At 36.9% G+C, this 22,820-nt stretch overlaps 3 protein-coding genes across 4 annotated transcripts; 1 reads left to right on the plus strand and 2 right to left on the minus strand.

Annotated features, from left to right (window-relative positions):
- Positions 1-2,453: 2,453 nt before the first annotated feature.
- Positions 2,454-14,618, minus strand: LOC145237997 (heat shock 70 kDa protein 4L-like). Of its 2 annotated transcripts, none has more exons than XM_080101014.1 (21): positions 14,423-14,618; positions 14,215-14,272; positions 14,000-14,140; positions 13,801-13,923; positions 13,641-13,740; positions 13,059-13,192; positions 12,854-12,937; positions 12,617-12,777; positions 12,439-12,515; positions 12,151-12,302; positions 11,843-11,946; positions 11,427-11,560; positions 11,172-11,293; positions 10,748-10,864; positions 10,388-10,526; positions 9,670-9,815; positions 8,887-9,012; positions 8,559-8,692; positions 5,259-5,352; positions 4,719-4,880; positions 2,454-3,314 (listed from the first exon to the last, which is right to left on the minus strand). In XM_080101014.1, the coding sequence occupies exons 1-21, from the start codon at positions 14,527-14,529 to the stop codon at positions 3,114-3,116; spliced, it is 2,616 nt and encodes an 871-aa protein (XP_079957140.1). In that variant the 5' UTR covers positions 14,530-14,618; the 3' UTR covers positions 2,454-3,113. The 2 variants fall into 2 exon arrangements, with proteins under 2 accessions (XP_079957140.1, XP_079957139.1); XM_080101013.1 differs by having other exon boundaries at positions 9,670-9,818; positions 14,423-14,617.
- Positions 14,619-15,065: 447 nt separating this feature from the next.
- Positions 15,066-17,905, minus strand: LOC145238376 (CCR4-NOT transcription complex subunit 7-like). Its single transcript, XM_080101519.1, has 6 exons — positions 17,710-17,905; positions 17,323-17,516; positions 16,654-16,815; positions 16,335-16,479; positions 16,102-16,212; positions 15,066-15,502 (listed from the first exon to the last, which is right to left on the minus strand). Exons 1-6 carry the CDS (start codon positions 17,818-17,820, stop codon positions 15,383-15,385), a joined length of 843 nt encoding a protein of 280 aa, XP_079957645.1. The 5' UTR covers positions 17,821-17,905; the 3' UTR covers positions 15,066-15,382.
- Positions 17,906-19,650: 1,745 nt separating this feature from the next.
- On the plus strand, positions 19,651-22,015 carry LOC145238377 (DNA-directed RNA polymerase II subunit RPB4-like). Its single transcript, XM_080101520.1, has 2 exons — positions 19,651-20,764; positions 21,551-22,015. The coding sequence occupies exons 1-2, from the start codon at positions 20,579-20,581 to the stop codon at positions 21,800-21,802; spliced, it is 438 nt and encodes a 145-aa protein (XP_079957646.1). The 5' UTR covers positions 19,651-20,578; the 3' UTR covers positions 21,803-22,015.
- Positions 22,016-22,820: the final 805 nt, after the last annotated feature.

The raw sequence follows: 22,820 nt of genomic DNA on the forward strand, positions 1-22,820 counted from the left end.
AAAAATTTTTGCTTGTACTTATCTTTGGCTTCACTGTACTGTTGCATTAAATGTTTTTTTAAGATTTAAAATGACTGTTTCTGATTAAACAAACTATTTTTCTAAAGTCACATCTAACTAACTCAAACAGTTTTTAAACCCTCAAAATTATAATTGTACAAAAAAAACTACAACATCAAAAGTTGTTGACAAACGTAGCAGTGCCCTAACTAGGCTTGTAGATAGGTTACACAAAACAAACAGAACATCAGACACATATTTTGTGTACTTCTCTTCTGCTGTTTCAGGCTTGACCATACACGCTATAACGCCCATACTACGTTAACAACTCGACTGGACAAGTGCTTTCAACAACAGAACAAAGCCCAGTTGATTGAATCGGAAAAAAAGAGCCTGTTCATGAGATTACACCCCAAGAAAGATTTAAACGCCGCTGGACATTCACTAAACCCATTGTGCAATTAAGTTTTTGGTGCATTTCGCTGCGGGGGAGTTGTTTTATGGGTATGCCTAAATAGCGACACACACTGTTTTCAAATTATTTTTCTGTTTAACGACGACTTGCTCGTACTAGTTGTACCCAACCTTTTTTGACCAAGCGGCCCTTCTCACGACCAGTCCAGTGTTACATAGGTCAAAACTTGCATTCATTTTTTCTAGCCTGTTGCAACGGCACTATAGCATTTTTCCTTCCTTTACAAGCCTAATAAATCACCAACAAATACGTTTCTGCACATTAACAAAAAGAAAGTTTAAAATCCTGTTGTGTAAATAGGGTCATCGCAGATCCTAGCAACAAAAAGTTACAGTATACAAGTCATATTACAGCACAATGCATACCCAGAAGACCTACTGCATACTCAAAGACCTACTCCTGCATGCAGGTCGAGTACATAACACTAGAAACGCGTAACACTAAAAACATGCAAATAATATTCCTACTTCAAAGCTTCTTCTTTGATAGAATGGCGTTTGTCATTTGATTGTTTTGATAAATGCTCATTGTTTCGTATGAAAAAACACACCACGCATTGTTTTCTTAGATGTTTTCGATAGTGGTTTGACATGGAAATAGAAAGTAATGATTTATCAAATTTGCTGAATATGTTCGACTGAATCCATGGGCGCCGCCACGTAGGGGCAAGAGGGGGCACTTGACCCCCCTTGGAATTTCAGTGTACCTCAATTTAACATATTTAGCAGCAAACCTAATTAAATTGGCAGCGCGGGGATTTGTGACATCGTTCAATGCTTTAACTTTTAGGCAACTCAATTGTGAAGTACACGATTTATGGCTTCATATGTAACAAATTCTTGATGCGGTAAAGTATCAGCCAAAATTTCCCCCCTCTTGCAAAATTTTCTGCCGGCGCCCATGACTGAATCGGCCATCTTCACAAAGGTTCGTTTTCGGCAACAAACCTTACTGCCATTAATGTTTTTTTCGTGAGCAACTTTAAAGCGCAAAACGTGTCTGTTTCGTCTTATTTCATACCACAATAATCTTTCAAACAGAACCAAACCTGACATCGCGTCCACTAGCATAAATTCATATCCATAAACTCACAGAAATTCCTTTGGTAAGTTTTACTAGCATTACTCTTTTGTTGGTAGCGAACTTGAGTGTTTATGCCAGTGGTTCTCAAACTTTTTATGCATGCGGCACATTAAAGAACTAAAATATGTTGCCGTGGCAAACTTTGCAGGTAAACATAACAAAAGTTGTTTAAAAATGGTAATTTTCAACCTAATCGTGATGGGTAAGGATGCTTTCAATTAACAAATAACAAAAATATGAGCTTAGAAACGTTGTCATACACACCAGTCTTTCATTATGAAGTCTTAAAACACCAGGAAATGTTTGCACTTTAAAACAAGAAGATTTCGCGGCACACTTGGAAACCTCACACGGCACACTAGTGTGCCGCGGCACACAGTTTGAGAATCACTGGTTTATGCCAAAGCCGTAGCGCATGACTTCGCAGGGCATCACAAGTAATTCGGTTTATAAGGCTGTTGATTATTCGGGTTCGGCTTAAATTAATCCGATTAGGTGCATCACTGTCAGAAAGAAAACAAAAACATGTACGGTCATGTCCCTCAATTAAAAAATATACCATTTCCTGCATTGCATTACAGACAAACCACAATACTGGAACTGTCAACCGCCCCACAGGCTACAAGTACCGTAAAATACGCTAGCAAACCCAAGTCAAATATTTCATCTGTCGATGCAAAGTCTTGTAGGATTAAAACCTTTTGCATAGATCTACACTTAAAGGCACTTTGTGTTACCAATATAAAATGTGTTGGTCCACTACTATACCTAATACCGGCAATGTCAATTGTAAAATAAGCAGCTTGCAAATAATATGTAACATCACCTCAAAGTTTTGCATTGAAGAAAGAACCTGTCCTGGCTAAGTAATATCTAAAATTCAACAGCAGTTGAGCAGTGTGTACCACTCAGTCTGATACATTATATTTTGATAAGCGCGTCGCGAAATCGTATGTGGAAGTACATGGGAGTTTACTATGTGTTGGACATGGGATACTCGAGTTGTTGGTGCACAGTAAAATTTCAACCAAGTGTGGTCAAGCAGCTTAACTGAAACAACTAACTGATCTATCAAAGAACAGAAAAATGCACAACACTAATACGACGAAACACGACAGCAACTCAACAAACAGCCAAAAAGTTGATTAAAACGACTAATTTGAAAATATATCAGTGTGCCAAGACCAGAAATTAACGTACAGTCAGTTTGCAGCTTTAACATTGCCAGCTGGACAGGGCAATGTACAAAATGGGTTCTCAATTCTGCTGTTCAGTAGGACTTTCTGTTGACAAAACGTACAAACAGCTTTTCAAGCGGCAAATTTAAGCGCCAGTGTTAAGCAAGAAGGGCCGGGCACAAGATTTTTGACATATACAGCAGCAGGATTCGCGACCGAGCTCAATCCGACGAAAACGATGGAAAACACAGGTGATATGGGACTTTTCTCACGAGCGGAACACTTCCAAGACATTGTCACTAGCGCTTAAATTAACCAAATAAAATTGACCTAACGCAAGAACGAGATTTTTACAGTAGAACAATGCTGAACTTATATTAATCAAGGTCCATATCTTCTTTTGCTGGTTGTGCAGATTCCGTGGGTTCGGCTTTGGTCGTCTCGTCTACAGAGGTGCCCTCAGCTGGTGTTTCAGCTGCTTTTTCACCTTCCTTTGCTTCCTCCTGCACCGGCGGAGGCGTTTCTTTTGGCTTCGGTTTCGGGGTGTTCATTATCGAGTTGCAGGTACTCTCCGCAAGCTGTGCACAAAAATGGTTTGTTGAGTGTGTGGTAAGAATTGCGTGAGCGACTCTTTAAATTCCTAAACCGTTTTTTTACAAAGAAAACGTGAATGAAAAAATTCACTAGCAAAATGAAAAAGTATCAAAAACGTAAATGTCTTTCAAACACTGATCTGCATAACTTGGCACAAAAGAGTAAAAACAACAAAACGCATTTCTAATGTTTGAGTTTTGGTGTGGGCCACAATATTGCCCGACAAAAACTGCAATGGCTATGTATAATTTTTTGGCACAACACGAAAGCAGTTTCATTTCAAGCTCGTATAAATCATGGTAAATATTTGAAAAACAATATTAATCCATTATACGACAAATGAACCAACCTAATCGATCAAGATATTGGCCCAAAACCAGCCTAACGGACAGAATCACCTAATCGCAGCGATAAAAATCAGTAATTGAAACATTCGTATGAAAGGTTATAAATGGCCATAGGTTTGTAGACCAGCGGTACCTGATATTACAAAACTACTGGGTATGATGTTGAGTGTGGTTGGAAAGCATTGATTCCAGTTTACGGAGCCGACGGCGATAAGAGGTGCTTACGTCGGTTTCAAGCCTCTTTCTGCACATACCGGGCTATCTTGTACAAAAGGCTCGAAACCACGCACGCGAAGTTTTTTATGACGACAATTATTGCGAAAGTCGGGCAAGTGTGGTACTTGACAGTGGTCGCTATGCCCTAGATTAAGTTTGACTAAAAGACTGCCAGGTTTAAGTCAAACAGCGGCAGTTTAAAGAGATTCAAAGCCTTGTGGCGTTTGACCCCTTTTAGTCTAACGCCTGGTGCTCTTGACATGGATTTTAGGAGATTTCTGTCAAGTACAAACACTGCGTAACTGTAAAGAATGTTGTCAAACACCAACAGTACTATAGGTGTCTGGACCCGGCGACACTTAACACCCTTTAGCACATAAACGCCTAAAGTTTTCCAAGGCATTAAGATTGACTTAATGTGCGAAACGCAAAATTCATGTATTGCCTCCGCTATATATTAGCCACATTGCTTATGTAGAACCACCTTTGACATTTTTCAATGCTTGACGAATGTACGTGGTTACTTTGACTTGCATCGACTGTAAGCACACAGTAGTTGCCTTTAGAACTTTCTCTTTGATATATTTGATGGCGTTAATTTTCTACGCCGGAATATTCAAAGTAAAAACACTAAACCAGTCACTGTACTTTTGTGTGGTTTTTACGCAAAAATTTCTTACAGTCATAAATTAATGACCCAGAATGGCAGTCCTCTGTTTGATGTGCAAGACAACATTTACTTCAATGTGTCAGTTCACACTGAACATTTCGTCAACTGGGGGGCAATAAGGCTGATTATTCAGCAGTTTTGTAGATAAGGTTCACCTTGAGTTTGGCACGTATTTCAGAGACAGTTACTGCTGGGTCGGTGTATTTCGGCAAAGCGGCTTGTTTTTGTTGCATCTCATTAAACCATTGTGCTGTGGTTGTATAACTTGCCTCTACCTTTGCGACCTCCTTTTCCTCGATGTGCGCAACCTTTTCGTCCTACAAAATCACCAATCATTAGTTATTTGATTACAGGTTTTGCAGGAGACCTTCGAAATTCAATGCGAAATCAATAACTTACCACAAAACAAAAACAAAGCTGTTTAGTTCACACATTACTGATATATACGTTAAAAGAATTAGTTTTATTAACAACCACATAAACTTCATGTTTTGCAAACCAACCTGGGCCAAAATGATACTTATTAATCAGCTAATACTTTTAGTGGAATAAAAGGCCACAAGTGGTAAAAAACAAAGTTTGGATCTAACTGCTGCTTATCTTCAGACATTTGGCTTTGGCCGTTTTTACTAAAACGTGACATCCCGATAGCAATATGAAACCACTGTATGCAGCTGTTATAAACAGTTCCGTACTTTTTCTTTGTAATGATTGAGGAATTTGGAGATTCTCTGAAGAGCAGCTCCAAGCTGGTTGAACGCATCTGGCCGCGCATTGTCCTCAGTATACCTAAAAACAGAATACAATAACTTTTACAGTTTCTATAAATTTAGCTTGACCTTGATTTAACAACCTGTATAGGCAGGGTTGCCATCGACTTGAAACCAAAAATAAGGACAATGGAAAAATTAAATTTTCATATGAATAGAAACAAACGTTTTTGAACAAATCTTTGCATTTATACGAGCCATGACATATCATATGCAGTATTTTGGCCAGAAACAATTTATTCCAGCAACACCTTGTTCGTAGAAAATACTTTGTACATCTCCTGGCAGCTCAGGTCTATAGGTTTATGTTACTTGTAGCAAGGATTTGACTAGTAAATGTTGAAAATAAGACAAACAAAACGGTATGACAACCCTGTGTATAGGTAAAGAATGATGGGAAATTGTTAGATCGTTAATGACCTCGTCTGATGTTAGGATCATGAAGGAAAAATTACGGAGAAAGTTTATTGAACCGCCGGCGTCACCAAGTCGTTCTCGGTCATTATCCTAAGCAGGTACACTAAGCCCTTTGTGTGCTAGTCACATTAACAATGTTTGAATGAACACACGGGGTTTAAAGGCACGTAGACACAAATCCACAACGATTTCCCAAATCCAAACAATGACGAAATGCACGTGGCGTAATCGTTAAGGATGATTGCAAAACCAAAGCTACCAGATTAGGTCAACTTTGAGCTTTAGACCAAGAAGCAAGATTGTGGACCCAGATCATGTTGATCAATTCGAGCCGGGATTGCGCCATACTAGGGTTTCTATCCCGGGATTTTTTCTAAATTGAATGCTTTTTTAGTTGCACTCTTCAACCAGAGGTGCGACATCCACTGGGTTTCCGTGAATTAAAGTGTTCACCGAGGTTTCTTGCAACAATTCAAACAGGAATGATAAATAGTTCTGCTGTTGCGAACATTACAACAGTGTTAGAACCCACGTTATAGAACCCAGTTTGTCAAATTCGCGCTATAGCTCTCCAGTTGGTAAAAATCTGGCAATTTGTAAAATTCCAAGACGGCGGTGTGGTTATAGCGCCATCGACGTGTGTCGCAAGGTTGTGGGTTCTAATCCTATCTCAGTAGCTGGAACCTGATGGGTTGAACTAAATTGGACTTACCAACTGACTAATTTGAAAACTGATTTCAACTTAAAAAAATATTCAATTAACTTAGAAAATAACAGGCTGCTCTACGGTGGCCTTCTGAACATATTGCATTGATGCTTTGCCGGCCCACTAGAAATAAAAATGAAACAAACAAACTAATATTATAAATTTAACAAAAATCGAATAAAATCCCGGGATATCCCGGGATCGAGGTTGTTTTTGTCCCGGAATCCCGGGATAAGCCAAAGTGGCAAATTTGAGAAACCCTACGCCATACCCTTAGTTTGCTACCTTGGTGGGATGTAAGTGACACCTCTTAACATGCGATACACGATTTCCACACACAACGTGTAATCTATGACGCAGGGCAAGCTGCATAGTGCGCTGTTTATGAACAAACAAAATGCGGATAGCAAATATTTTGTTCGATTTTGGCTTGTTTTGGAATTTGCTATGGACAGAACACGTTGCACTGACCAGTTCAGAATGCAAAACATGAGTAAAGAATTGAGTCAAATGTTAAAAACAAAATTGGCAGGTTTAAACAACGTTGATGATACTTGTACTGTGGCGTTCTATGCCACTTGTTAACAAATCAGCCCCAAAAAGCTAGTCTCGAGAATCCATCCTGATAATGTATTTTTTATTAAATAAATATTCAGTCATGAAATATTGTGTACAAAATCTTCGAAAATTATGAAGGCCATGGGTATTCCAAACTGTTGGTCAAATTAGGTCAAGCTTAGCTATTGGACGCCTGGGTGAGTGTTAACTACGCAGATTGCCAACCACGTGTTTAACAAACCATGTTTCATAGCTGCGAAGACAACGTCAGCAGTACTTTTACTTGTGCACAGTGGAAAGTTACGGGCAGCACTCCGCAAACACAGCACCATGTTTTGCGCAGCTTATCGAATCACCCAAATTCAGCGGTAGTTGCTTAGCGGTTGCTAGTTCCGGTTAGCAGTGCAACGTTATCGCACCTTGTATCTTTGCAGAGAGCATTACGTTTGCTCCCGTAAATGCAAAAAGCCTGGGAATGGTTTTTCCATACATGCCATATGGTGTAGGCCCATAAACTTACATACAGCAACTGGATGATACAACCCAGCAATAGAAACATAAAGTTACGACGTTGATATAAAATATCTTTAAAAGCCTAATATGACTATTGTACAAAAGCACATGAAATGGCTAGACACATTTACCATTGAGCAAACAACAGTTTCTCGCTATAATGTTCTTCACACAAGCTGTTGCGGAACAGGATAATCAATAGTATTGTAGTGGCGTGGTGTGAAAACCACGAGTTGTTTTGTGCACGTACAGCTTCTCTTTGCGAGATACTGTGAGAAGCGATGGCCTACAACGGCCGTGTGTGGAATATGACATATAACACTGCTATATTGTAAAGTAACTGAAGTGTAATGTGTATCGATGCCTTAACAAACAGTCGTAAATTTAGATTACTTTCCAACTAGTGCCTCACAGTGCAAACAAAAACGGAGGACTCTATTCTATATCTTAACAAACTCGAAATAGTGGCAGTTTTGTGCAGTGGTCAAATTTTGGATGTACTTTACATACCGTCTGGTGTTGGGCCTTGCCATGTGGCATAATGGAAACATTTATCCATTGGCTCAATAGCGCCCACTGCCGGTCATATTATTTATTAGGGATGGGCCAAATAGTTCTGTTTGGTCGAGCACCGATCATCTCACGTCTCACTCTGTGCATTTCCAATTCCACCCTAGTTTTGTAACTTTCCAAAAACCCTTACGTTACCAGTGATGTATTAAACTCTACAGGCCCCAGAAGTACGTGTTTTTCCACCTCTAACGCAGCGGCTCTCCACCTGTGGGTCGCGACCCGAGCACCGAGCATCACAAACCGCAATACTCGGTACCGAGTACTCGGGTTCTGACTCTGCTTGGCCCATCCCTATTATTTACGATACTTTTAACAGAAAGTTTAAGCACCACCAATAAACAGAAGTTCACTAACAAAATTTCAACAAATTTCGATTTGGCTTGTAATGGTTTAAATTCATGCAAACGAAGTACAAGAAAAACGAGAAGCTATCATGCTTGATCAGTGTTAAAGCATACCTTCTCACGACAGGATCTCCCATTTTCTTAAGTTCAGCCAACTTCGTGCAATAAACATTTTTTTGTTCATTCTCTCCTTCCTCATACAACCAATCTTCTGTCTGCTGCAACGTATTCACGAAAACCGTTCGATCCTGTAAAGTTTGTAAGTTACAAGTGTGGTCAAGACTAAAAAAGATCTAACATAAGAAAAAATGAAATAATGTATAGCATATATTGATCGTCAAAAACAACAGACCGATTTCACTGTTCCGTTTGAGTGGTTGCATAAAATATGCTACATTCAGGGGACATTTTACACTGTTAAACGCTATTTAAATATTCTGACCTCTTCGGAAATGTATTTTTCGAATCGTTCGTAGACTTTGGATCGCATGTCATACACATATTCCTCCACTGAATTCCTTGCATCCGCCTTCTCCATCTCCTGCTTGTCGTGCATGATCATTTTACCCTGATAAAATAGTTTGGAGACTTTTATATTTGATAAATAAGAATTATCTTTTAGGCCCACATCGACCGAAACCACTTTTTCAAATTTTAATCTAGTTATTACGTTTCCGAACATCGTGACTTTTTACATTTCCGAACAAAAAATCCTAAATCACCTTAACAGCGATTTTTCGGCACACACTAAGTAAGAGCTGATTGTACCACTATGTGATCAAGCACAATAAACTGCAGTCCACTACTGCCACCTAACGGAAATCCAAAACCAAGGTGTGCGAACATTAGGTGCAATCGGTGGCCGCTTGTAGAGGGACATATTTACCCTCATAAAGGCAACCTGCATAGGATGTCGAAACGTCGGAATAAAAATACAATTGCCCGACCTCTATAAACTTGTAGAGGGATTTGTTAAGGTGCTGCGTAAAATTACGTAGTTTGGACATAGTGTACTGTCCAAGCTTAAGTCAAAGCACCCATTTCTCTAATCTTCAAATTTCATAAGTCAGTTGTTGGTTTCCTGGTGTTTTTTTAAAGATGTTTTTACATTAGGACTGAGTTTGACCTTTTTTGTTAACTATTGCTTGATAAAAAATCTCCTAAATGCTTTCCCATTAAGATGTGATAAAATTGTCACTGGTTTGGGGTTAAAAATTTAACAAACCTCTTTTTCAAACATATCGTTGATATCTGTATCTGATATTTCCATAAACAGTGAATGCAAAATAGGCAGATCCGTTGACTTTGTTTTTTTCTTTTTTTCTACAGGTTTTTCAGTTTTCTTTTTGCTATCTTTAGCATCTCCATTCTCTGCTGAAACGAAGTAAAAATAAGAAACTAAATCTTGGGATGTTAACGACTCAATAACATTGGCATATTAGTCTTTTAAATTGCTTATTATTAAATAGTGTTTTTAAGTATGGAACTATTGGCAAGGCAAGCTAAATTGAAATTGATTAATGTAAAAGGACATTCCTTATACAGCAGATGTTTCATTATTAATAAAATCTCTATGCAAAAACGCAAAATACTGGGGGGTGTAGAGTTTTTATAGATAAATTTTAGTTTGTAGTCAAAACCACAGTAAAACCCTATATTAGTCATTTTAATTTTTTCTATTACCAGATAAATTCATTTCACTTTTGTGGTATCTGAAAAGCAAAAGGGGGTTATGGCGGATAAAAACAATTGTGTTAAACAATAAAGTGCAACAACTGATTCAGGGCTTAAATTGGTATACATTGCAAGTGCCATCCAAAACACAAAAAAGTGTTTTTTCAATGTGACAGAAACATCCAATACAAGATGGCTTATGTGATATGAACACCTTTTTTATATCTATTTAGGAAAATAGTACAAGAACAAAACAGTGTTTTTTTTACCATTTTTGCCATCATCTTGTCCATTGTTTTCAGGCACTGAATCAGATTGCTCTTTCTGCTCTGCATTAGTTTCTTGGTTGGTTGTTTCACTGTTCATTTCCTCAGTGTTTGTTTCATTCTGCTGAGTATCCATTGGAGTCTGAAAAAAATCAATACACAATCAGAACTTTGCAACATAAAACATCCCAGGTATCTTAATTGAAAAAGCAAAACTTGAGGGAAAATCATTGATTAAAAGTGACAACACAATTAAACAGGAACTGACATAGTATTCAAATAGCATGACTAGCCATTATACTGTATAGCAATATTTTAGCAGGTTTAGGGAGGGTTGAGGCATTATTGAAATGGCCTATTTACTTGTCCTTCATTTTGTGGTTTGGCTCCATTTTGTGATTCCGGCTTCACATTTGCTTCTGCTTCTGTTTCCATTGATACATCATTGTTTCCATTGACTTGAACTGGAGCCTCTGGCAACTAAGTACATTACATGTGTCTATTATTCATCTGTCATATGTATTCCATTCAGTGAAGTTATTAGCAAACAAATATCAGACAAGAGTTATCATAAAGTTACCGCAGTAATAATAACCTTTTCTTGTGATGAACACATCATAATTAAGAAACATTGTTATCGCCACAGTAACAAAAAAGCCATTTGCAGTATAACTAACTAGCTCTCATTTGTTTTCCAAGTAGAAGTACATTAGGATACTTGGTCAACCAATACAACATCTAAGTACCACACTACATAAAACCTCAATGTCAGCATGAGTAAAAATACCTTTTCCACTATGGACGCTTGGGTGACTGAAAACACTCCATGAATATTGATTCGAACTTTGACCTTCACTTTAGCTGCTTCCCCTTCTTTCGTTGGTACCACATTGTTAATTGTGAAAGAACCTGCAATAAAAGTTAATGCAAGTTTTTATCAATCTATGTATTATAGCTTGTTGCTAATCTTCTTTCATTCTTAAAGTTATCCTAGACAAAGGAAAACATATTTACTATGAAATACCAATTGAAATTCACTTACCTATATCTGGACATGGGAAAGCAACCTCTGAAGGATTACTGTATTTTGCTTGCAAAGCAAATGGCTCTTTTCGGTAAAATGTCAGCATTTTTGAAAACGGTGCTTGATGATGTTTGGGAAAGATATCCATATTTCTGAATAGCAACAGATAAGCAATGATTTTATTCTTGATTTTTATTTCACTGCCAACTACACAGATCAAAAGTACCGCAAGCATTGGCATTTTAATGCCTAAGGTATATAAATATGTCTATTGGTCGATTACTCTAGGGAAATAATTAGAAGTGGCTTCAGTCTACTGGCTGATTGACATAACTCAGCCAACAAACAGTAAGTTATAGGTGATCCACTCCAACAGTACCCTTCTTTGAAAATCGTTTCACATCTATAAACTTTTATAGGGTTCTAAAGCATACCCTTCTTCCTCCAGTGGAGCTTTCCATAGCAGTGACACAGAATATGGGCAGCATTCAATTACAGTGAAATCTCGCACTTTGAAAGTAGGTGACAACATGGCACACTGTAATCACAGAAAATTGTACAGTCAACCACACAACAACCTCATGCTACTTTGATGAGCATAAGAAGAATGTAATCTCTATAGCACACATATACTGTTATTATCAGACCCACAGTTGTAATGGGCAGTGGTAATAGCCAAAAATGCATTCCAAACTCCATAAGTCATATTTACACAAATCAAAATAGTTTAATGGATTTTTACCTGTAGAGCACAACCCCTAGCTACTGCTTCATCGGCATTCATTGTGGTGCTTGGTTCCATTCCAAACACTTGTGTAATGACGGCCTTTACTGCAGGAATGCGAGTGCTTCCCCCAACAATCTCCACAGAATATATGTCTTCCTTCTTTAGCTCTAAAACACATTACAAAATATACTCCTTAAACATATCTCCAATGGGAAACAACATTTTGTAATTGCCATGTTTATGAGGTAAGTTACAAGTTTAGATAGCGATAGAAAAATGTGTCAGGTTATATTTTATACTTACTTGTTTCCTCCACTAAACGTTTTAAAGGTTTATCAACTCTTTCCAGCAGATCAGCACATATTTCTTCAAACATAGCTCTGTAATACAAACAGTCAATTACAAAATTTACATAACACCAACATGCCTTACATAATTTTTACAGAGGTATGTTACATCTATTAAATGTCTTGGCACATACCTTGTCATTGATCCTGATACATCTTTGTCCTCCATAAAGCATTCAATGTTCAAAGTCATTTTACCAGAATTAGAGGAAAGTTGTTTTTTCAGTTTTTCGCACTCAGTGAGCAATCGAATTCCAGCTCGCTTGTTGGTTGTCACATCAACCTTATATCTTTGCTAAAACAAAAGCTTAAATTGGTCAAGAGACAAAAGAAGACTATTTTATTGGACATGATTGGATATTTGTAGTTACCTTAAAATCCACTGCAAAGTGTTCTGCCATTTTCCTGTCAAAGTTTCTTCCACCAAGATAGGGATCAAAACTTACACCCAGAACCTGATCATGTAATTTATATTTAGCAAAATATTTAATTAGTTGTAGTTATCATAAGTTTTGGGTCGCAAAAAATATTTGTTTTTACAAATTAAGAAAACTAATTTATCTTTGTAATATGTACCTTCAGTTTTCCTTTGTTAAATGCAACAGCTGAAACCTGCATTGCGGAATGACCAACATCAACAAATATCACATTTCGTGGTTTTTCCTCTGGGGCAGGAAGATCTTGTTTATAAATGCCATATGCTAGGCCCACTAAAAATTAAAGAAACAAAAAGGTAACAGACATTCTTTAATGATTTGATGGATAATCCAATGCAAGTGCCGCTGAGTGGCATTGGCAAAGGAACATAAAACAGAAATGAAAATAGGATAATGCATGGCCGTTTATATCAGATGAAGCATGTCAGTGTAGAGTAAAAGGATAACCAATTTTTACTTAAAAAAACACGGGGACCAGCAGGCTAAAACCCTTTCTCTTTGCCCAACGCAAAAGTTTATCTAGTGACTATGAAAAAAATATAGGAATTTTTTGAAGGCGGTCCAAGTAATATTTGGGTTTTGAAATGGGTTGTGGCTTGAAAACTGTTAGAAACCACTGGTCTAAACCCAAAGCCCTGAAAAAAATCTGAGTGTTTTAAAGTAAGCTATAGTTTTAGGCATTGGAATCTATTTCAATAGATTTATGTAGTTTATAACAAACCTGCAGTAGTATCATTAAAGAGTCGAAGACAATGTAATCCAGCCACTTTGGAAGCAGCAAACAAGGCTCTTCTCTCGGTGTCAGAGTAAAAAGAAGGAACCTGTGTGTTATTTACAAGTGTAAGACTTCTTGAAATCTGCATCTAGTTCTACACACTTACTGAAATAACCACATCATTGACAGGCTTTTTGAGGTTGGTTTCTGCAATCACTTTTAGCTTGGTCAACAACATGGCATATATCTGTTCAACGCTGAATACTGTTTGTTCACCTCCATACATTACCTAATTGCAATAAAACACAGGATATATTTACTATAGTTGACTAATGATGTATATATTCTCAAAGTGCAATGTTTACCTGAAATCCAACACCTCCTGATGGCATTTCAACAACCTTATATGGCAGATTTGGTATTTCATTTTGTACAAAAGGATCATTAAAAGGACGACCAATCAGCCTCTTAAAGTTTGTAATGGTGTTCTTGAAATTAGATATGATCTTAAATACAAAATAACGGTGTTATATATTAGTTTCAAAGGCAGTAGGTTTCTACAAAAGTGAAAACTACTCACCTGAGATTTGGCAGCACTTCCAATTTCTCTTTCCTTGCTCGTCAGGGACACAATAGATCTACGCGTAAAAAACATGTATATTTGATGGTGTAATATTTATAATACTCTTTTAGTCTTTTTCGAAAACATTATGCTGTACTTTGAACAGTTTGTGACATGTCTTTAAACATGTTTTTTTAAAGTTTTGGTTAGACTGTATAAAACTTACGGTGTGTTGCGGTCACTGTATTCATTTGCAACAGTCTCAATTCCACCTTGTCGAGCAACAGCTATGAAACACGACAGATTCCCAACGTCGCAGCCAACCACAGACATTGTGTTGATGGCAAAATTGTGGCAGTTAAACAAATTACAACTCAGTGCTTAACGAACTAAAGCAAACAGGTTTGTTTAGAACAATATTTACGTAAATGGTAAACATACACTTTTTCACGATCAGTTGTCACCTTAATAGAAAGCAACATTTAATTTAAACTCAAACTCCATTCTGGAAATTTCTGGTACATGCTCTTTCTTCACTGGACTATGTTCATTTGCGCTACAGCGATTTCACAGTTTTCAGGCATGATATCCTATCCCTCATCCGAAAGAAAATACGAGAAGATGAAAAAAATTATTTTTCGGCCTGTATTTTTTTCTTTTCTGTAAATTAGAGTAAGAAAACGGCTTAACAATATAAAGTCTTGCTGTTCCGTAGCTACCTCCGACTTTTAAACCAGTTGTAAAATAGTACCCAAAACTATATGTACAAGCTGATGAAACACTTTTTATTCATATTGCGGTATTGTAGCACCACCATGTATATTGGAAAAATACATGGTAACCTGAGAATAAACTCAATACACAAAATGTAAATGCTGACCTTCTGTTTTTATTTCAACATAGTAACAAATCATTTTCTTTATTTCTTAAACGAACAATGTGTCTTAATCGTGTTCAGAAAGAAACAAGTTCAAATAATCAGCAAAGTATAACAGCTTGCACAAGCAAACATGTAATTTCACTTTTTCAGTATTAAATAAACTTCATAGAACTTGTAATGTTCTCTTGTGCGTTGCAGTGGCCCTTGGCCCGAAACTAGGACAACTCCTGCTTTCCAGTTCAGTTGCAAGTGTGGTCCTCCAGATGATAAATTTCACCCAGGTTGCATGTAAGTTTTTAGGGTAGTTCAGGAATTTTTGTTGTACTCCTCTGCACTATATGGATTTCCATTTTGTATGTAAGAACTGCCCAATCCATATAAATGGCCAGAATGTTTGGATATATCACTGTCATTGTCGAAGAACTTCTACACAACAAACAATTTATTAAAAAATCGAGCAGTGGTTTTCGAACTGTGGGTTACAACTTGTAACCCCCTTAGAAGGGTATGGGGGTGTTTGCCTTTTTTCTGGAGGGTGCAAGGGCTTGTGATAAACAATAAAAAAGTACTTATCCCAAAAAAGTCACTAGTAACCTTGTAATTTACCACATGTTTATATTTCAGTATTTTCATCCTGCCCTTTAATAAACCACATAAAAATCACCAAGCTTCGTGTCAACCTGTTTTGGGTCCTATTATGATGAAAATAAATGCTTTGTTATGTGACTTAGAAGATAATTGATCCAAGAACTTGCCACTGTGCGGAATGGCACGGAAACAATAAAACAGACAGAAAAATTAGATGATAAAAGTTTGCTTATTAAGTGTGTATGTGTGATAATGCAGGTTAGGCAGTTGTGAATAAAAAGTTGAAAGAATTAGTGAACTTTTTCTGTCTACAGTCAAACTGTAATCTACAAGGTGTTAAAAAAGGATGGAATTTTTTGGAAGGGGATCGTCAGTTGCATTTGGTTGTTAAAATGGGCCAGTTGAAAAAGGTTGAAACCACTGATTAAGAGTCATACTTCTTTTAGTTTGAAGAAGGTTAATCCAGTCAGAAGGCTATCACTGCCAGCCTGATGTTGTGATCCAACTCTTTTTACTTCCAACTGTTCAGCCACCTCTTGCAGACCTCCCTAAAAAGTAGTGTTATTTCAATTTTGTATTTACTGTGCTTCTTGTTAAATTCCTAAGGCACATTCAAATTAATTTCCTCTTAAAACAATGACAAATGTAAGAAAGACACAAAAAAATGTACCTTTAGTGCTTTGCAGCTTCTCATCAGATACTTGACATCAAATATAGTAGGAAAGAAAAGCTTGAGTAACTCAAAAAATGTTGATTCATCAGTTGCCAGGTTGTTATTTGTAAGCAGTTTTAGCAAATACCCAAAATCATATCCACTGCAACATAACAACTGATGATGTAATTAAATAAAAAGAAACTAATGGCAAAGATAAAAATTAAATATACATGCTTTTGTTGGCAATACACATCAACAATATGACTGCAGTAAAATGTACATAAAAGTTTAAGTAATTCACCTTTCCAAACCTTTGCATGATTTAAAAACAAACCTGTGAAACGAAACCCAGTGAACATTATCCATTAAAACAACTCCAGATGTCATTAACAGCTCAGCAAAATACAAGGGTTCTATTCCTTCCGCTTCATGCTTTTTAAACTGAATCCCAGATTCCTGAAGCAACTCAATTGAATCTTGAGCATACATGTCTTCACTGCAAGAAAATAAAAAGTAAATGTTGTATATATATACTTGAAGTCAGTGGTTCTCTTTTTTGGGTGGGATTTGACTTTTTGGGTGCTCCACAGTACAATTATATTTTGGGTGGAATTGGAAATAGGCTAGTTGCATAGAATTTATTGCTTGATTGGCCATTTGTTATGATCTGTTATCTCTCCTTAAAATTAAATTATGTATTTAAATAATATATTTTAAGCCAACATGCTGGTTGCGGATGCTTTTTTTTCTTATTTGACAATGGACTGGTCCATGATATTTATTTCATTGGATTAGTGGTCCACGGCCTGAAATTAGTTGAGAACCACTGCTTTATGTGGTCCCTTTCGACAAACAGTCACCAACGGCCATATGTTAAAAGTGTTTAGGAACATTAAAAATATACAGCATTTAAAGAAAAGAAATTGTTAAAGTGTAAACGAGATTTGCATGTTTAGGTGCAGCTTTTTCACACAAGTTGTTTTATCCATAAAAAATCTTTTACTTCAAGTTAAATTTAAAGTTGAACTGCCAAGTTGATACACCAGTGGGGGTTTCACCACTTTCATTCATAAAAGTGAGGCCCAGTTGTATGATCTTTAGCATGTCAACATTGCATCGCAAAAGCTGGTACTGATAGTCTGAATTAGTCCGGAACTCTCCAATTGGCCGAGCCACAACTCCAGGAAACTCCGTATCCTGCAACACAAACATAAAAACTTGACATTAAACAAACATAAACAGTATGTTTAGCTTGTTTTGCAAAACCATGTCAGGTATTAGTTCCTTTACATTTTTCACCTGTAGACAAATCAAACTGATTTAATGAATGTTTTACTAAAGTTGAATATTCTTTGAGACTGAGAGGGAAAACCTAGCTTCTAGTACCCACCATAGCAATGTAGTTATATTGCTTGACAATTTTTCTAATTTTCTTGAATTCTGCCTCTATGTTAGTTGACCATACTTCTGTTATTGGATCATCTGTTTGTTGAGCAGGCATTATGTTTTGATAGAAAACACAAGCACAAAAATGCCTAAAAATGAATCTACAGTCGCAACAATCTGTAGTAAAACATAGATAACATGCACTTAAAAATAAAATTTTATAAGGATTTTCCATGACATAGAAAGTGGAAAACTATGACTAATTTTGGTCAAACTAAGGTTAATTTCAGACACTTTTTTCGAAATGACACAAACATGCACTGCAATGCAAATGTGCACCTGGCGATAATCCGATAAAAAGGTGCATTTAGCGAAGTTAAAGTGTACCAAGACTTGGTCCAAGTAATGTTAAGGTCCACCAAGCGATTGAAAGTGATATTAATATGCACCATGCGATCCTGTATATTTGATATGCGCCGGTTTTCTATATAAGAAATCATGAAAAAGTCTGACTTCATAATTGCTTATTGTTGACAAAAATGGGTAATTTTACTACAAATCGCCACAACAATGGATTTAGCCACATATAGACTTCCTTACGTGCATGTTGTTTTACTATGAGGAAGGAAGGAATATTGAAACTGTTCGTTAACATCCGCAATTTAGGTTAAACACAAACCATTGTTTAAAGAACCCAAATGACTATGTCGACAATAACTAAACAGCCTGTTTAACTCTGACACGTAAATTCAAATGTGCTGGGTGAACTACACGTATTACATTTTCACAGGCGATGTGGAAATAACTCCAACTTTAACTGAGACTTGAACCTCAAAATGTTAATTTCCTGGCGCGCCGAAAATCAAAACTGCCGGAACAAAACATTACAGGGCAAAACATTTACCTGATATTGTAAGGGACAATTACAAAACACAATGGACGGTATTTTTCTGGCTTACAAGTATTGGACAAATTTGTGCCCCAATTCGTTTTTAATAGAGTTTGCCCTTTTACCAACAAATTATAATTACTTTGAATAAGATTTGCTCCTAATATCGAAAAGTTGACTAGAGTAAAGTTCAAAGCGTTTAAGGAGAAATAAAATCGAGAAACAATTATGTATGGTACCTAACAATGAATCTGATAAATTTGGTTTTCCAAAGATGCAAGCCCTTTTTCCTCCAAATGCTTTGGTCACGCCTGACTGAGGTCTTCCGGTTGCGTGGTCTGTATGTTTTTTTTTTAAAGAAAATAACTACAAAACACCTGCGGGCTTGAAAGCCACAAGAAACATACAGGGACGTCGATAATTTCATTGTGCCAAAATTGCTCACATATGAAGCCCAAAAGAATGAGGAAAAGTAATTATTTTATTTTCCTGTAATTACCATAGTAATAGTGCTGTCAACATACTGGTTAATTGGTCAATTAATTATTGATAATCTAAACATAAAGAAGTTTTAATAACTACATTAGACCCGAGAAATAAGCCTGATATTCTGCAAATGTACATTGAATATTTATTCCATGAAAGCATCTTCCAATGCGTTTGATACGGATGATTGACTACAGCCTATATTTTACAAAACCAATTGATAAAACTGACTGGAACATTGGAATCTTGTGTTTTGAGCAACAGAAACGTATTGGTCATAAAGGCAGCTCGTATGTTCATTATTACATGCCTGCAGGCATATTCTTATTATTGTTAATTAAAACAGACAGGTAGCATACTATCTTAGCTTTTATATTTATCAGTTAAACTGTTTGTGTATGTGTGTTCTGTTGTGTATGTGATTTCTGCTTGGTTATTGAAGAGGATAATAAAGATTTAAACCATCTTTTTCATCCCCTAAAAAGTAGTTTACTTTAAAACGATTCTTTCAATAAAATTTTTGCCAGTTAAGGCTAAAAAGATAAATAACCCTTTTTCTTGAAAATCTCTTTTTATCTCATCTATATTCTACACAGATGCACACCAGCACCCTCAATTGCCCATTTATTCTCTTCAATACTGAAGGTGGAATCTCTTGGTCGTGGGTTCGAGTTGAGCGATTGGTGGTGTTGAATACATTAGTGACGTCGCAATGAATTTAGTTTCACCACCTTGCATTTTTGTAAAACTTGACGCCTACTTTGGGGCGTGCGCGTTAGATGAAGGTACGGCAAAGTTCAAAGCGTGAAAAATCATTTAAGTAAACGATTTTTGTCAAGTTAGCCTTCAAAATGGCAGAGAAAAAAAGATTTCAGTATCTCACCAGACATGAATCTCACCGCATGTTACTGATAGTAAGAGAAAAAAAAGGATATTTTAATTTGTATGTTTTTGTTTGTGGGAATGGTTAAAATGAGAGTTTGTGTGTAAGACAGTGCAAATCATTCATTGTTAAAATGACTGGCCCTTGGTCTGTACAAATCAAATTGTGTCATTATTATGTTTGTGTGCGACATTCAGAATAAATCTGACTAATACAGGTCGCTCATGTTGGCCTATGTGTGTAATGTGGCTCTTTGTGTTGACACAATAACAAATGTGGCTCTTAGGCATTGGCCGGTTGGCCACCCCTGATGTAGATTTTCAAACTTTTACTTTATGCTGTAATTTATTGGCAAGTTTGAATGGAATTTAGGATTTTTATCATCATAGCCCAGACTTTAATGACAGTAACTGTTATGCAAATCTGCAGTGATCAAAATAATCCATGAATCTTTAAAGTAGGATGCCCGACTGTCTTGCTTATCAAAAGTTTTTTTCCAAAAGAAAGGCAGTAAACCCGTTTAAGAGTGTATTAATCATTTGTCTGACTATATAATCTAGTAAAATTTAAATTTAAACAGATTACCTTTAAAAAATACACACCTAAGATTAGGAAATGGCTGCTGGTTCAACGAAGGCTCTTTCTGCTGTTTTGGATGAACAGGAGGAAGATTCGTCACAGCTGCAATTTCCAAAAGAATTTGAAAATGCTGAGACTCTTCTAAATTCAGAAGTTCACATGCTTCTAGAACACAGAAAAACACAGAATGAAAGTGCAGAAGATGACCAGGAGTTATCCGAAGTATGTAACCATAACAATTCCAAAAGTTTTAAGTTAGCTTTGATGGCCATTAAAACTTATTGGTGTCTGCAGGGTTTTTTTAAGGTTTGGTTTGGGTGACTGCTAAGTAGTTTTAAGAGACCGCAAGTGTTACATTTAAATACCAAAAAATAGCCATTTCCAAATTTTGGGAAACCGCTGGAGAAATTTGAAAAACACCTTAAAAAAAACACTGGGTGTCTGTATATATAGAAACATTCTAAGATGCACTCACAAGCAGATTTGGGTGCATTGATGGGTTAGAAAAAGTCACTTGGTTTTTAAGTACAGTACAAAATGAGATAAATAGTTCCATCTTGTACCATTTTTAACTGTGTTTGTTTTGCCGCAAAATGTGGCTGAATCATTGTGACAATTTTGTTGTAGTACACCAGTGGTTCTCAACTGGTGGTCCATGGACCACCACTCTATGCCTTTTTGGGTGGTCACAGACTGTTAATTATATTTGGTAATAAACTGGAAATAATTGCATGTAATTTATTGAATATTCAAGACAAAAAAGATCATCCAGGTTATCTGTTATATATATTGTTAGCTGCCACTTGTTTGATAACACTTCTTGAAATTTTGTAGTGGACTGGTCTTCGACATTCATTTAATTGAAATGGGGATCTATGGCCTGAAAGAGTTCAGAACCACTGTACTACACCATGTCGTTTTTAGTAGTTTTAGTGAGCACTATGATTCGAGCTCTTCGGTTTTTATTGTACTTCACCGCCCAAATTATGGTATTCCATTTGCATTCAGGTGTTCATGAAAACACTCAACTACACGCAGAGATTTAGCCGTTTCAAAAATCGGGAAACGATTGCGAGTGTTCGTACCTTGTTGATTCAAAAACGACTTCACAAATTTGAACTTGCGTCGCTTGCGAACCTTTGTCCGGAGTCAGCTGAAGAGGCAAAGGCGCTTGTTCCGAGTTTGGAGGGAAGATTTGAAGACGATGAGCTACAGCAGGTACTTGATGACATCCAGACAAAAAGGAGTTTCCAGTGCTGACAATCGCTTACTTGTTGACTGGTTTTACTCTAAACCACATAAGTTGCTGTAAATGACCATGCGCTGTGAGCCAAGGGCGCACGTTACTAAACAATAAAAAATCAGCGCCCACAACAAGAGGTTCAGAAACTGTCCATAGCAAAAAAGCGCATGGACAGGCTGGTTGTTTTTATTTGTGTCGTCGACAATAAAAAAAATCGATATTTACTGAAAGCTTTGGTGGTTTGGTAACAGCGCAGTCGCTTCGTTTCTGACTTCCGCCTTGGCGTAGCGTAATATACCAACCGCAAACTTCCAATGAAATATGTTGATGAGTTGATGGCCGTCGAGCGATGCGTTACATGTGTTCATGTATGCTGAAACGCGGCAGACGTCCGGTCGAAGCCACAGTCAATTGTACTGAATCTACCAGCCTAGTTGACTTGTTATGATTTAAAACAGTTCATTGTCAGTCAGGCATTTGGATTTAATTGAAGTTTATCGTAGTGTGAAGTTCGCGGTGCTGGGTATGTATAATTGAACTAGAACTTTCGCAGCAGTTGATCCAATAATAAAGCGAAGTTGTTTTAAAGCGTGGTCAACGACAGAGTGAGCCTGCCTTATGCTTGCGGCCATCACACTTCCTTTACAGTGTTGTGTTGAAATTCAGTGTCGCCATTTTAAATAAATCTGCCTTTTTCAGTCAGAACACAGGCTGCTATAATGCTTTAACAATTACGAAAGAACTAAATTCGCTTTTTAAACTAAACTTGGAAATAAAAATGCAAGAAGTACCAAAGAAGGGAGAGCTGAACTGGATTTAACGAGGCATCAGGAAGTTACCAAAGCCAACTAGTAAGTAAATTATGTCATTTGACTTGTCTTTTAATCTATCATGAGTTGTTCATTGGTTGTCAAACAATCCTTCAAACACAACAAAGCAGTCGCGGTCTGATATTTAAGTAAACAAACCACAAAAACTTTATCGTACTGGTAGGTTGCAAATAAAAGAAAACAATAGGTAAACACTGTTGACTTA

Source organism: Phallusia mammillata, chromosome 7 (assembly GCF_965637545.1).
Source record: "Phallusia mammillata chromosome 7, kaPhaMamm4.hap1.1, whole genome shotgun sequence".
In the NCBI taxonomy this organism is placed as follows: domain Eukaryota; kingdom Metazoa; phylum Chordata; class Ascidiacea; order Phlebobranchia; family Ascidiidae; genus Phallusia; species Phallusia mammillata.